Below are 15,598 nucleotides of genomic sequence, written 5' to 3'. Positions count from 1 at the left end.
GTTCTGGATACATTTCTCCCTGACTGAAGTAGATGTCGCGAGATTTCCGTGATGGCTAACGATAACTAGCTCACCGAGCCGACTAGGTGCTGGGACACCGGGTCGTGGACATTTCTCTACAGTTGCAGACGCTGCTCTGGATCATTAACAGTAAATCGGAGCGGACACTACAAGGACAAACTGGCTGTTGGACTTAAGCTGCATAACTGACCCTTGGACAGTCCGTGGATCTCGTCCTTTAATCGCCAGGTCAGTTGGTGTTAGCATTCGTTAGCTGAATTTGTTTTAGCTTGTTAAGCTAGACAGGGCTGCACACCAATCAACACCACTTTCGTAAATAAAAAACGTGCGTACTACACATTTTTTGTTCAAATAAAAATTCAAATTCAAGAATAACTTAAATGGAGGTAGGGAGTTTGAATTCGTTGGATTTGGTCCGTTTGAACCAAGCTAACAGCTAACATGCTACTCAAGAAAATGTTTGCTGTCGATGAAAAACTGTCAGCAGTTCGTATTTTGCTGAGAGCTGACAGTTAAATAAGTACATTCTTACTGCATTTAGACGTAAATAAATCGCCTTTGGTTTGTACGATGATAACAAGCTTTCAGAGTTACTCTGGGTGGAACTCAAAGCGTAATAGTAGAGCGCAACATGACACGTTGTGTTTTGGCTTGTCTGGATGTCCCATTCTGACTTGATTGATCATATAATATCAGTGACAGACATGTGACAGTCGAGATTCACAAGGGTCCCTGTGTCCTCCTGTCTCTGAGGACGTTTATGTTTAATAACAAAGTAGAGGTTGTTTTAATTTAAATAATGTTCCCTCCTCTATGTGCAACTCTGAAGATATTTAAATGAATCCTGGACCGAGGTACTTGAACTTTAATTGTTTAATCTTTGGTTAGATTCTTAATATAAGAATGTAAGGATTACTGCTTTGATAACGGAGTACTTGACATTTCTCTCAAACCATAAATGGTAATAGTTTGTGAAACCGCTCGAGATACCCTTACTACTTCATAATTTGTTTCCCTAGTTCTTTAGACTTTCTGCACTCTTTTTTAACTATTTTTAAAAACCACTTATAAATTACAGTGAATTGTTTAAAAGATTGTTTGAGCTACTTTAAAAACAGAAATGGCAGTGTTTAATTTTTTTCTATAGCCACCTTTCTAGCAAACTAAGACTGAAGGCTTGGCATTTATTAACCAATTGATAATTAGTTACAGATATATTAAGGTAACTTTGTCTTTCATTATCTGAAGCGGTGAGGACATTTTTAACTGCATGCAATTTTTTTGTTGTCGTTTTCTTTTAAACTAAAGAAACTGAGCTAACAGTTTGCTAGTCTTTTTCTGATCAGCAGGTCACACACTGATTATTATGAGCATCAAAACAAAGATAAGCGACATGCTTTTGGTATGTAAATGCATCAACAGACAGCACGTATTTTGATGCATTTTTTGAGTTGAGTAAAAATCCAAAAAAGATTAAGATAATCTTGCAGTTCCTTCATTTTCTGCAAACTCAATTTTAAGAGCTGCTTTATTTAGCTGATTTATTTTATTTCTGGAAATCTCATGATCATTTTTAGTAGATTTTTCACAGAAAACCGTTGGTTAATTCTCCCCAGAAATCATCCAGCCACATTGTGGATATTTAGCCCTTCAGGTAGGACAGTGGCAGAGGCAGAGCCATCAGGGATCACATCAGGGCTCCATGAGCACCACGGGGCAGCAAGGGGGGGGCCTGCGTACTCGCCGAAGCCTTGCCCGGGACAAGGATCAGAGGTCGGGCATGAGCATGGAGGCGACCTGCTGGCTGCCTCCTGGAGTGCTACGCAGGCTGATCGAGCTTCCTTCTCCCCCTCTATCCCGACATCAGCTCAAGAGACTGGAGGAGCATAGGTAAAAACACTGCATCTTGTCAGTGGACAATAAATACAATCTAACTTCAATAAGTGGCAGTATGTATTTTACAACTACATAAAATATTTACCAATCATGAAAAAAGTGTTGTTTTAGAAATTAATTTAATTTCCCTTTGGTATCAATGAATTATTTTTTAATATTAAGAATTTATTTTATTAGGTTTGGTTTATTGTAAAATATAATGTAATAAAAGTATAATTAAATAGATTATTGAATGTTTTACCATGAAACTTAAGGAATAAAATCTACCATAATTTCATACGTTTGCCTATCACTTCAATGATTCAGTTTGTTTGTGTGTCATGTTTAATGCACATCGCTCTGCTGAACAAATTGAACTGAATATAAATCTTGCAAAAGTGCCATTTTTGGTAAATGTTATGTTTATAATGTAATCATTATTTGACAATAATTAAGTTGCAAGATTTCATGCAACAGCTTATCAAATAGAATGTATGTGTCAAGTACTTTATTATTGTTTCTCTTGTTTTTGCATGTTACACTAAATTAAATGTTTTAGGGCAGATAATGATGTTCAGGCTGTACTTAAAACATAATTATATAGAAAACTTTTGAGAGTAGTTCAACAATGCAATCCAAGGGATTGTAAGACATTTCAGTACAACATGTGTATTGTTCTCAACTACTTTACCTGGTGTTTGCTTTTGTGCTGTAGTGTTTACTCATCCAGTGTGATAATGAGGAGTGATGAGTCTCCTTTGTATAAAAGTCCTGCTTCTTTATACTTACTGTTTGCTTAAAGTAGAACAAGTATGTCAGGTCTGACGTATGTTTTAAATGATTAATACAAACCCTTTCCACGACTGTTCTTGCACACAAATGTATAGCTTATAAGATGAATTGGAGTTTTTATGAATTACAAAAAGTAAAAATAATATAATTTCCCTTAAACACTACAGTACAAGAGGATGATGCTGATAAATATGCGTTTTTGACTAAGTGTAAGGATACGTAACTGCAGGATGAGTTATGTTTTGAAAGAAAATGGGGCCCGATAATGACAAGAATCAACAATATCCAAATGTTAAAACCCAGCTTAGCCGTTGCTATGGTGATTTGATCCTTCTTTCAACTCCATCGTTTTTGATTCTAGTTTTGTGAGAAATCTCCACCTGCTTGTTTTCCGTCCGTGCAGGTACAGCAGTGCTGGACGCTCGCTGCTGGAGCCTCTGATGCAGCGCTATTGGGAGTGGTTGGTTGGACAGGTCCCTTTCTGGATTGCCCCCAACCTCATCACCATCATCGGCCTGGCCACCAATGTCTTCACCACCCTCGTGCTTGTCTACTACTGCCCAACTGCCACTGAGCAGGTGGGACAGGACAAATACTGTACTTCTAGTCCTTGAACATATTCTCACTACCTAAATGATTCTGGACACTGTTAATAGGAAACTGTTGAAGAGGAAGAGATTAAAATCGTTTAAAATAAACTATTTAACGATATAATCAGCTTATTAAAGTGGTGAGAAAATGTGAATGTGGTTTGACGACTTTATCAATAACAATTAAAGCTGAAAAGTTAATTCTTAATTCTTAATCTTTTTTTCTGCAAAGGTTGCAGATAATGTATTTTTCACACTTTAAGACTAAATGGGCCATCTTGACTGAAAGCATTGTGTTGGTTTATATTATTTAATGGAGTCTACAGTACCTTGTAGACTCCATTGGGAAAAATATTCTTTACTGATATGTTTGGTTATTGTAATGGCTTCTGTTTATTATCCTTGTAATAAAATGTTCCTTAGGGGGAGGGAAAAGTTTCCTGTAATAAAACTCTTAATGATAACTACATTTTTCTGTGTCTGTGTTGCTGCAGGCTCCTCTCTGGGCATACCTAATGTGTGCAGTGGGTCTCTTTATCTACCAGTCATTGGACGCCATTGATGGGAAACAGGCCAGACGCACCAATAGCAGCTCTCCATTGGGCGAGCTGTTTGACCACGGCTGTGATTCCCTCTCTACAGGTGTGTTTTGTTGATGTCTGACTCTCATCATGTGGAGTTTTGTTCTTGTGCTTCTGTTAGCCAACACCTCGGTCTGATGTTGCTGCAGTTTTCTCTGTGGTCATTCATTTATAACACTCTACAATGTATTGGCGTGTGCTTGCGAACGCTCAAATCTCTGTCTTGATTAGAACAGCATGTCTCACAGTGCTGACCTCCCATTAAACACACCTCTTTTTGTCTGTGTCACCACTTCTTCTGGAGCCCAGCAGCATAACAGCCTGACCCCCGCCCCCCCCCCATCTCTTTATTCTGCCTCTGTGCTGCAGAAATACAATTGCAAGGCACAGTTGGTTGTACCTAAAGAAAAAAAAAACCCTCTGAATGAGCAGAGCCTTTGTCTTGGAAAACCTGTAACCATGTTAACAGTGTTTGTACCTGTGTTTCATCCTTGCAGTGTTTGTTGTACTGGGAACCAGTATAGCAGTGCAGCTGGGCACCAACCCAGACTGGATGTTCTTCTGCTGCTTCGCTGGGATGTTTATGTTCTACTGTGCCCACTGGCAAACATACGTGTCGGGAACGCTACGCTTTGGCATGTGAGTCAAGAAACAATGAAAACAAATCTGTTTTGTCTCAGTCTGAGTGTTTGTCACTACTTCTGATTTCAGATCAGCCTTTAGTGACACACAAGCTTGTTTTTTAGCTTTTAAAAAGTCTTGTATATTTCATGTGCTTTAGAATGAACAAAACAGACCAAACAAATCCCCTTTTTTCATACATTATTGTCAGAAATTATATTATTTAAAAATGGTTTATTTTTGTCACAAATATAAAAATTAAAAGTGCATTGTGCCATTTTATGTTTTACTAAATATGGTAATATATATATAGAGAGATTAGCTTGAGTATCAGTATTATAGTACACTGACTTTCTAGTTGGATGAAATGGCATAATGGGTCAGTCCTGAGTTGGTTGCCAAGGCAATATAAGTTTTGCTGTCTATGGGAAATTTTAACATTACTGTATACAATTGGTGAAGCTAAAGACGTGCTAAATTCAATGGAAAAAATGCCACTTGTGCTTCTTCTAAAGGCTGAAGCTATAAATTAAATTTTTTTTGTAAATGAAAATTGATTCCAAAAAAAAACATACCCTTTTTTTCTGGAACTTTATTTTGGGTTCTGCTCATTTATAGCTTTTCTTGAGAACCTAGAGGCTGATTATGTGATTGAAAATTTGCCAAAAGCTAATCTGCATAATTTCACTGCAAGAACACAAAATCTTACCAAGTATTTTTGCTTTAGTTTGAGCTTAAAACAAGCTCCTATATCTTGATGAAAAGTTACTCGTATGTTAGTTTTGTCTTATTAAAGGTGAAGATATTATGCACTTTTAGATTTTGTTTTTGTGTAGTGTTTGGTATGTCATACTTGGTCTTAAAAGACCATTACTAAAAAGAGACCTTTTGTTGAATAAAAACGTGGTTGGAAAAACCCAGGATCAGGTTCTTGGCATCTTGTAATCTTGGACTTACTCCAAGGCTCTGAAGAAGTCATCTAAAAGTGGATCCAGCAGTAATACTTTGATATTAGTCCTTTCATCAGCCTATAGCAGCAACGTGTGCAGTCGAGGTGGAGTAAATGTAATGTGTCCTGTGTGTAGATTTGACATAACAGAGTTGCAGCTCTGTCTAGCAGGATTACAGATGTTCACAGCCACTGTTGGTCCGTCCCTGTGGAACGTGATGGTAAACTTCCTGGCTGCTGCCTGCATGGCTTACTACTGCACTGCCTCCACAATGGCTGCTGTCCTGCATGGAGTCACATTGAGAACAATGATTCATAATCTGTTTCAATTATTTTCTACCTGTACAAAAACTTAAAGTTCAACATGTAGACCCAAACTACTGGCTCCATGTCTGGTAATGTCTTGTGGAGGAAGGCTGTAGGAATTTGATGTGCCGGTAGACTTTTACTAAACTTCACTGTAAATCCTCTGCTTTTTCCTCCCACTCAGCATTGATGTGACTGAGGTGCAAATCTTCATTATAATCATGTATTTGCTGGCCGCCGTGGGAGGATCTGCTTTTTGGCAGTCACTGGTAATTTTGAATGGTTCTAATTCCAATAAATTGACATATTGGATATGATTCTATAATTCTATTGTGGTAATTTTTATAATTTCATCAACATGTAATGCTGCTCTAACATTGTTGTGTTGACTGTTTTATTCTAGTAAAAAAAAAAAAAAAACAATTCCGATAGCGCTTTTATTATTCTCTAACATTACTCATGACGTCTTCATTGTGGATGCTACTCTGAACGTGCTTATGACGTACAGAACAACTTTAAAAACCGGAGCAGCGTATGTTTTAATCTCTTCGTTTGACCAACTGTAAGTTTCTAAGTTTGCTGTGTGAATCTTTTGATTCCCAGATTCCCGTCCTAAATATCCAGATGAAAATGATTCCGGCCATATGCACTTTATTAGGAGCCATCTTCTCTTGCACAAATTACTTCAGAGTTATATTTACTGGAGGTGTTGGTAAAAATGGATCCACAATAGCTGTAAGTATCAAAAGATTTTGGTACGAAAGTGTCATTGATGTTGCTGTTTGTGGAGCTGCGGGATTAGTTAGTGTATTATTATAAAGAGTTTACCTCATAAGGTTTTTTCCTGGGTGACCCTTTGTAATCAGATCTCACCTGCTCTCTATGCAAATGCATACAGTCTGTATCAGCTGCGCTGTAAACCCCATGAACAGACCAATAGTCTGCTGACAGTATGTCTCTGTGAAACCGCTTTTTATATTTTGTAATCTGAATGTTATGATTTATAATTGTTTGACTGCTTTCAGATAAATGACACTCGCCAAAAAGGCTCCACAGTAAAGCCATACTTGAGAAAAAAATAGAGCTGAACAAAAGCTTTACAGATGGTACAAAGACTGAAGGGTAAAACAATAAAACAAAACTCCATTATCTCTTGGTTCACTAATTTACTGCGCTGACATAGTAGGGCTGAATAATAAATCAATAAATATATGTATCGCAATAGATTAGGGCTGTTGTAAACGATTATTTTAGTAATCGAGTAATCTATAGATTTTTCTTACGATTAATCAAGTAATCTGATAAAAACAATTATGAAATAAAATATTGGTAAATCTTCCATAACACCAGTGTTACTATCGGATATCAACATCAGTCTATTTKTTCCACATTTGAGCTTCCCTACCAGTTACTTTTTTGTAGCAATACGGATACGGGATATTTACGGCTCCTCCGTTCAGAAACTCATCTACCAGCCATGTTCCGCCTCCCGTTTGTTCAGACCGGGATGAACAAACGGTCTCTCCGCTCACCTGTATAAATCCTCCTCAGCTTCTTCCCGCCGTTCAACCAGCAGCTCCGGAGCAGAAAGGCTGCCGAACTCCCGGCATCGCGCCGGTCATTTTAAGGATGTTTATTGGTCCCACAAAAACGATGAAAACCCGGAATTATCACCAATTAGTAAAATCCCCGCGGGCCGAACCTGAAGATTGGACGTTATGCCGCTAACACGTAGCTTCCGTCAACAACTCAGAGGCGGAAGTCAGAGCTCCGCTCAACGCAAATAATGTTCCGGCTGAAACACGGTGCGCTAAATGATAAAGCATAAATTAACAAAGCTTCGAGGCAGGTCAATTTTCCTCGAGGAATTTTAATAATTGAGGTACTCGAATCACTCGAGGAATCGTTTCAGCCCTACAATAGATACGTGATCAATAATTTCACGAAAATTCGTCCATATCGTCCATATGACGGTGAAACGGCGCATGTGGCTTAAACATACAAATTTTGGAAGTAATTTGAAGCCAATAAATAGATGCTAGTATTCCCAAATGTCTTCTTTTCCCTTGTGCAGGCTAATCAAGAAATGGCTTTTTGTATCATGAGGAAAAAAAAATGTATGACTAATTCCAAAAAGAAACAAAGAGCAAGGAGCCAAGATTATAAAAGAATGGATTATAGTTTCAAAGTGACTGCTTTATTTATGATAAATGACTCAACTGGAAAAGGAAGGATTTTACCAGTGTTTACTTAACTATCAATCATAAGGGAGTGTCAATTCTCACACCCAGATTTCTACTACTGGTTTTCTTGTTTTCTATCGGTGCCAGTTGGCCCGAACAGCAGGACTTTTGTCTTGTTCTTATTAAAATTCAGAAGATTTAGTTCCACCCATCTCCTGATTTAAGCCAGGTACTTAAGAAGACAATGAGCAGAGCAGGAAGCAAAACAATTCACAGGGAAATGAACTTTGCAGTTGTCTGTATAAAAATGACAGGTGATGCTTTATTTCATAAAATAACTTGTTTCTTGCTCTGTTTATTTGTGATTGAGTCATTCAGGGCACATGTTGTTACCAACTACAGGGCCAATTTTTTATCTTTGTAAAATGAAAGACTGTTTGAAACATAAGATTTTAGGAACTGGTTTTTAGGGCTCTTCTGTATAAATGTACTGACACTGATTTTGTTGTCCTTTGTCCCCAGGGAACCAGTGTCCTCTCTCCTGTCCTACATATTGGTTCAGTTATAATTTTGGCGATGATGATATACAAAAAGTCTGCTGTCCAGCTCTTCGAGAAACATCCATGTCTTTATATCCTGGCGTTTGGCTTCGTATCGGCCAAAATCACAAATAAATTAGTTGTAAGTCTTTTCTTCAGTAGTAATGGAAATCTGTCACATCTGGCATTTTGGTATGTCATTAAACATCTGACATTTTTAGTACACCAGACATATTTATTCAAAGCAATGGTTATAATTTYCAAAACTAAATGGGATAAACGCAGGAATCATAATTAATGCACCGCGCTAGTCATATTACAAATTGTTCAGTCTGACCTTTATCTGAGTTTTTAACTTTTAAAACTTTTTGAGTAGAGGAAGGTTCAACCAACATACAAAAATCTCTTTTTTGAACAGATTTGATAAATGACATTTTGATTTAAGCATGATCCTAGACTTCCACCTCATGGTGTTTAACTCATTTTTGTGCACAACCCCGTTGTCATATTAGACTCATGTAAAAGATGAAAAACTTTGAGTTTGCACTATTAAAAATAAAATTATTTAAGTTTGTAATTTCTATACACCAGAGTGGATTTTGGTCAAATTATCTGTCGATTAAACTTTGTTAGCAGCATAAACTTTGAGTAGATATAATTTATTTGTACTTGAGCTCAAATTTTTAGTTGTTAGAAAGAAAATGTACAAATTGCTAAATATAAATAATTAAGTCTAATTATTTACATTCAGTTCTCATATCCAACGGGGATAAACAAAGCTGTTCTCACTCATGAGACTTCCTGTGGCCAGTGCTGATGTTCCTTCCTAGAAATTTTGTTGTGTTTTTAGAGATTGCAGAATCTTCTATTTGATTTTTGATGTGATCTGCATATTTGTCTCTTCACAGGTAGCACATATGACAAAAAGTGAGATGCATCTCCATGATTTAGCCTTCTTGGGGCCAGGATTACTGTTTCTCAATCAGTATTTCAATAGTTTTATTGATGAGTACCTGGTACTCTGGATTGCACTGGTAAGTACATGCTTGATGCCGACTGGTGTATTTTGGACAGTCCTATATGTAAAAGCTCAGATGCAGCTGATGACATTACTGATAAACATTAATGTTTTAAGTTATAACTGGTTCCCAAAGTGTGGGGCGCTCCCCCTAGTGGGGGTGCAATGCCATTGCAGGGGGGTGAGATGAATGGGGGAAAAAAACAAACTCGGTAAGCCGTTCATGCTTTAACCCCATTTTGTACAGAGGCTTTTTTGAAATGTAGTGATGATAGCAAAGTTGAATATTGTTACAAATAATAAAAAAAGAAATGTGTTTGAAATAACACTGACAGCAAAGAAAACTCTTCTACAGTATAGAACTAATAAAAAACAGCTACACAAAAGTGTTTCACTGTAAAGATAGTTTGTAGAGTTTGAAAACAAAATATGTGTATAAGTTTATGTCTGGTTGAACGATGTGTGTGCCCAGTTGATTTTTTTTATTTTTCTTTTTTCTTTTTTGGGGGGGATTGTATTGTAACCCATAGAGAGGGCAGAAGAAAATCTTTGGGAACCACCAAGTTAAAACATGTTTTGTACGGTTGTTTAATTGTGATGTTTGTAGATTCCTTAAAAGTTAAAATTCCTCAATGAGTCCTGATTGTGTTTGAAATCCTTTTCAGCCAGCAGGGGTGTACTTTTTTTTTTTTTTTTTTTTTTTCCTAAGATTTCTTTTCCCCCACATATGCATCTTAGGTCAACATTGCATGAAGAAAACGTTGCAAACAGTTTAATAATCATGTTTTAATATCTGAAGTGGTTGAAGTTTCCTCTTCAGTTTTCTGATTATATTGTGCCTTACCTGTGTCTGTAACTTTGCTTTTTCAGTCTTAAAATGGTGACCTTTCTCTTGTCTTTTGCAGATCATTTCCCTGTTTGATCTGGTGCGCTACTGTGTCAGTGTTTGCAACCAGATTGCCTGCCACCTTCACATTTTTGTTTTCAAAATCAAGCCTTTGCTTAGTCCCCAGTCCAGCTAATCACAGAGGGGATGCCAGCCGTTACTGACTCTGTCCCTTCCAGTTAGTTGCACTCATCTTCTCTTCCCTCAGTTTTACTCCTAAAGAGGCAGGAGTCGATGTGGTGTAAAGTATGTGCTTCTGCCAACTGAATGTGAGGACAAATATTATACAATAGGATACTGGAATATTACTGTCATTTTTTCTTTTCTATTTTTTTTCCACCAATACAGAATTTAATTTCTGACAAATTCATGGTTACAATGAGCAAATGTTTCAGAGGAGTACAGGTGCTACTCGGTGCGTCCAAGGAGAGAAACTTACATGTGTTTTAACTGTATAAGTGCAAGAAAATGTACAAGGAACGAATCAAGGTTTTTGCTTTTCATGATAAGGATTTTTGTAATATTTGCCTAACTTTAACTTTTGCTATTGTAAATAGGAAACTGTAATAGTGTGCTTCTCTTAAGTTAAAAGTCCTGCTACAACACACACACACACACACACACACACACATATATATATATATATATATATATATATATATACATTTCATGTATTGGATTTTTAAAGCAACTTCATCTTCTGCACATGAATCAAAGCTGTGCTGCTATTTTGCATCAGCAAAATATGTTTTTGGAGGAAACAGCAGCAACTTTATTTTATTATGTAACATATCAACATTCTTTTTTTTTTTTTTTTTGTACTTCAAAAATATTCACTGCCAGTCCATTCTCGGTTTAATCTGTTGATATTTCGGTTTAATTTCTGCATTACTGGGTTTTGTACACTTTAAAGTTAGTCATTGAGAAGGTTTTCTTTGTTTTGTTTTTTGGTTACAAAAAGAAACATTTTTACAAGTGAGAAAGGAGAACTATATTGAGTTAGAGGACTCTGTAATGGCATTTATAGTTTTGCAGGTGTACGTGAGAGGCCTGATAGACTAATGGTGGCCTTTGATCCCAACAGTAAATTCATGATACTAAGTTCATGCAATAGGATACTGTGTGATGCTGTTTTCATTTTAGTTTTGATAACTAAAATGAAAACTTGTGTTTCAGTCCTGTTACGGTTCACCGGCTGTCGAATCAACCCCGCCCAAACAGAAATCCCATGAAAAGACCAAATCATACCTGCACGTCTCACTTTTATTGCCTACTTTTACTAAGATGTTTGCACCAACTTGGTATGTAACGGTGTGTGGTACATTATTTTGATTAAAATGTTCCTAATTTTCTAAGCTGCTTGTCCTTCTATTTTACCCCCTTTTTTTTCCTTACCATTTTTGCTTAGATTCAGATGTAAATTGGGATTAAAATAACCAAGGCTGTTAATTCATAGTAACATCAGAACAAATGACAGCAAAATGATGCAAACTTAATGACACCAAATTGTGACTTTTATTTGAAATTCCTTATCAGATCATCTGATGGGTTTTTGCATTTTTTCTTTCTTATTTTTTTTTCTTCATTTCTTTTCATTTGATTGTGGATAAGGAATCCCCAGACTCTCACCAGACTGACGAATGAACACAGTGCAGCTGCCTGACAGAATCCTCCCTGTGAGCTGTGTCCAATATTGATCTCACTGTTTTCCCCCAAATGCATATCTGCTGTAACAGAACAGGTGCACACGTGAATGAATGTGCAGGAGATGAGGTGTAAAAACAAGCTCATGGGTTTTTCTTCCTATTTTTTGTGATGATCAAGTTTATTAAAACCCCGTCTATTCTGTGTGCGGCTGCTGCTGCTCGCTCACCTCAGACTGACGCCGTGTTTAAGATTGCTGCTGCTGCTGCTGGAGAGGGTTTCCATTGATGGTCAGGATTCATGCAGACCGGGTTATAATTTCCTGCTTATGCATTTTGTGCCTGTTAATGTTTGTTTCTTTTTCGGAGTCTGTTTCTAGGACTCTACAGTTTTCTTTACCATCGGTAATGCCAAGTTTTGAGTCTCAAAAAATGTGCAGTATTTCAGTTAACATTAACCGATTTCAGGATGGTTGTGGTGTTTAATCATCCAGCTATCTGAATATATCTTTACAATAAGTGTTGAAAGACCAGCTCACCCAGATCAGTTTTTTTTTTCTTTTAATACATTTATTTGAAAAATGATTATCTGAAAATAAAAACTTTAATTCAGAAGAATGTTTAATGGGTTTTGACACTATACATAAAAAAATAATAATAATCTTGCTTCTACCAGTCTTTTGTTTTACACAAGCATGTCATATATGCCAAATCTCTGATTTTTTTTGACACATTTTAAAACAATCCAGTTTGAAATTAAAATGTTGGAATTTAATTGGAATTTTGTAGAAAAGTATTTTCGAGTAACTGTTTTTAATAAAAGATTGAATAGAAAAATTGTTAGATTTCTTTCCAACACTTGAAGAATAATGCAAAAATTAAAATTGGTAGAAAAATGACTGACAAAATCCAATATTTTAGGATTATGGTTCCCAACCCTTCCCACCTCCCCCCCCCTCCCCATTGTAAATCAGGTAAAAAAAAAAAACCGCTTACTGAACATTTACCAATTACAATTCCCAAAGCTTTCTTTGTCTTCAAACTGAACTAAGTTGCATTTCAAAATTTGCTGAATAGGATGCCTAAAAGACTTGAGCTTTATAATAAAATTAAAAACAATCTAGAGGGATTTGGGTGATCTAGGTCATCAAAAGAACATGGCGGACGGCTCCACTTTGCAGATTTGGTATGAACTACAAGGTACATTTAAGAAAAGTCATAGAATATCATTTTCCTATCTTTATTTCTGGTTCTCAGTGTTCTAGGACAAAATAAGGAATGAACTGGTTCCTCAGTCTGCATGTTGTAGTATTCCACTGTACAGTTTGTATCTGGAGAGGCTTTGTATGACTTCTACCTGAAAACTCAGCTGAACAACTTTTCATAATGACTCTGTGAGGTACACCACCATCGCTGCAGCTTGTGTGCTTATAGTTCCTGGCATCAGGTCCACTCTCATCTGTGAAGTAAAAAAAAAAAATGCCTTAATGAACTCATTTGTTTTCTATTACTTTGTACAAATTGAAGCCTTTCTCGATGAGCACGTTGTCACTGTGCRCGTGCTCTTGGAGGCTTGTGGAAAAGTTTGTCTTCTGTTGGCCAGAATGCCAAGCTCAGGTATTTCACCAGTGTGCGCCACAGTGTGTTGGATCACCTGACAATCTCTGCTTCATCTAACAATGCAAATAAATTTCATATTCCCACCTAAAAAACATAGTTCTGATTGTGTCTCACTGGAAATATATGCATTGCTAGGTCTTTTTCTTTTTATTGCCATGGAGTTTCATGGAGAAAGTTTTCCTCTTTGCCATAAAAATAGTCTTATTTATAAAAGAAAGATGAAAACTTAGAATGACAGTTCTTTCTTGTAGTTTTAAAAGTTCCTTTTTGACTGACCAGAGGTGGTGATTGTGGCTCAATCAAAGTTCCATTCTGCTTCAACTATTTAATGATTTTTGGCAACACAAAGATTAATTTCTTTTTCATTTTGAAAAAATGAAAGCAGTGGGTTTCTTTTTCTTTCAAAATTAGAGGAAAGTAGTAGGGAAGAAAAGCCAAAGTGTTATAAGTAAATGTCTAGTTAAACTGGAGAGCTTGCTGTTGCACCTTGCTGTTTTACAGGGAAAATTGTGCATAATTGGGAGATGTCTGTTTAAACAAACTTTCCTTAGGTGGGTTATTTAATATTAGTTTGAAAACTAAGAGAAAGTAAATACTTAGAAGGGACAATATGAACACGTATTTACAGTGTTTGTGTAAATTATTAACCACAGTTAACAAATTATTAACTCCAAATTCTTAAATTGCCTTTGGTTCATAAATTTTTTCAAGGCTGTGGTTATCTCTGCTACATAGTGCATTTTTTTTTCTTCCACTTAACATTCCTTTAAAATGCTAGTGCTCTGTGAACAGTCATTTTCATTTGGAATGTCATTTTATGGTTTACACAACTTAGTTTTTGATATCAGTCCCTGTCTTCTTCACAACTCCTGAAGTCGGCAATCATTCCCACAATAGCAACGTTTCACAATTGTCTAAATTGATAAAACTACATGCTAGAATTTAAAATAAATGTCAATAAGTGTGCAACAAATTTATAAAACACAAATTTTTCTTATTGAAAATTACTAAAACTAACGCCCCAGTGGTACTAAAATTTGAGATGGGCTCTAATGTATGTATGTGTGTGCGTGTGTGTGCGTGTGTGTGTGTGTGTGTATATATATATATGTATATAAATTAGTTGCACACTGATTGAAATGTATTTTAAATTCTAGTATGTAGTTTTATTAATTTAGACAATTGTGAAACGTTGCTATTGTGGGAATGATTACTGACTTCAGGAGATTTATTTATATATATATATAAAATTCATGGAATGTAATTTTACATTTTTCTGAGCTAATTAATTAATTGCGAATCTATTTGTTAATAAACTTTTAAGACAGCTTTTAAATAAGCTCAGCACTGCCTGCCAGGCAGCACACAGGACAAAACAAAATTCCACTTGAATATTTATGTGCGCATGCGTAGCTCACCAAAGGAGGAAGCAGGCGGCCGACGTTGCGTGAGGTATTTTCAAAGCTTAAACAGATGCTTTACGTTTGAAGCACTATAATTATTAGATAAAGAAAGTCTGAACCCCAATTTTGTTTTCAATATAGTCTTTTCCATTTTGCTGTTGCAACGCAGGAAGGTTATGTTTGCTGGAAGACTGGAATAACGTGAGTTTCATTATTTTTATAGAGGTGGTACCGAATACAGGAACTTTTCTCTACAATTATGTGACATTTAAGAATGTTGACTTACAAGAAAATATATATATAATATGTAGTTAACTTAAAATAGTAACATGATACACAGTAAATTTTGTAATATAGTGTGTATCGTTTGTTAGAATTAAATGAAAACCACAAAACTAATCTTATTTCGCCTAAGGAAGTAATCGAATAGTTTAAAAACGTCCGCATTTTTGTGCTAGTTTGTTAGTTAGTGATACGTTGGTTTAATGTGCTTTCTCTCGATTTTCTTCAGAGTATGTTTTGTAAATCTATTAAGCTGCCTTTATTTGCAATGCGTTTATAGCCTCTTTTT

The 15,598-nt window shown here is 36.2% G+C and overlaps 1 protein-coding gene across 1 annotated transcript; it reads left to right on the top strand.

Moving 5' to 3' along the window:
- Positions 1-36: 36 nt before the first annotated feature.
- cept1b (choline/ethanolamine phosphotransferase 1b) lies at positions 37-11,716 on the top strand. The gene is given in 11 exon segments (XM_008409162.2): positions 37-249; positions 1,638-1,911; positions 3,092-3,266; positions 3,773-3,920; positions 4,357-4,498; positions 5,920-6,004; positions 6,339-6,470; positions 8,441-8,599; positions 9,366-9,491; positions 10,381-10,473; positions 10,475-11,716. Coding segments are annotated over 10 exon segments (1,299 nt in total). The 5' UTR covers positions 37-249; positions 1,638-1,723; the 3' UTR covers positions 10,526-11,716.
- Positions 11,717-15,598: the final 3,882 nt, after the last annotated feature.

This window comes from Poecilia reticulata, linkage group LG5 (assembly GCF_000633615.1).
Source record: "Poecilia reticulata strain Guanapo linkage group LG5, Guppy_female_1.0+MT, whole genome shotgun sequence".
Taxonomy (NCBI): Eukaryota; Metazoa; Chordata; class Actinopteri; order Cyprinodontiformes; family Poeciliidae; genus Poecilia; species Poecilia reticulata.
Note: the sequence above shows the minus strand (reverse complement) of the source record. Positions and strands in the feature narration are given on the sequence as shown.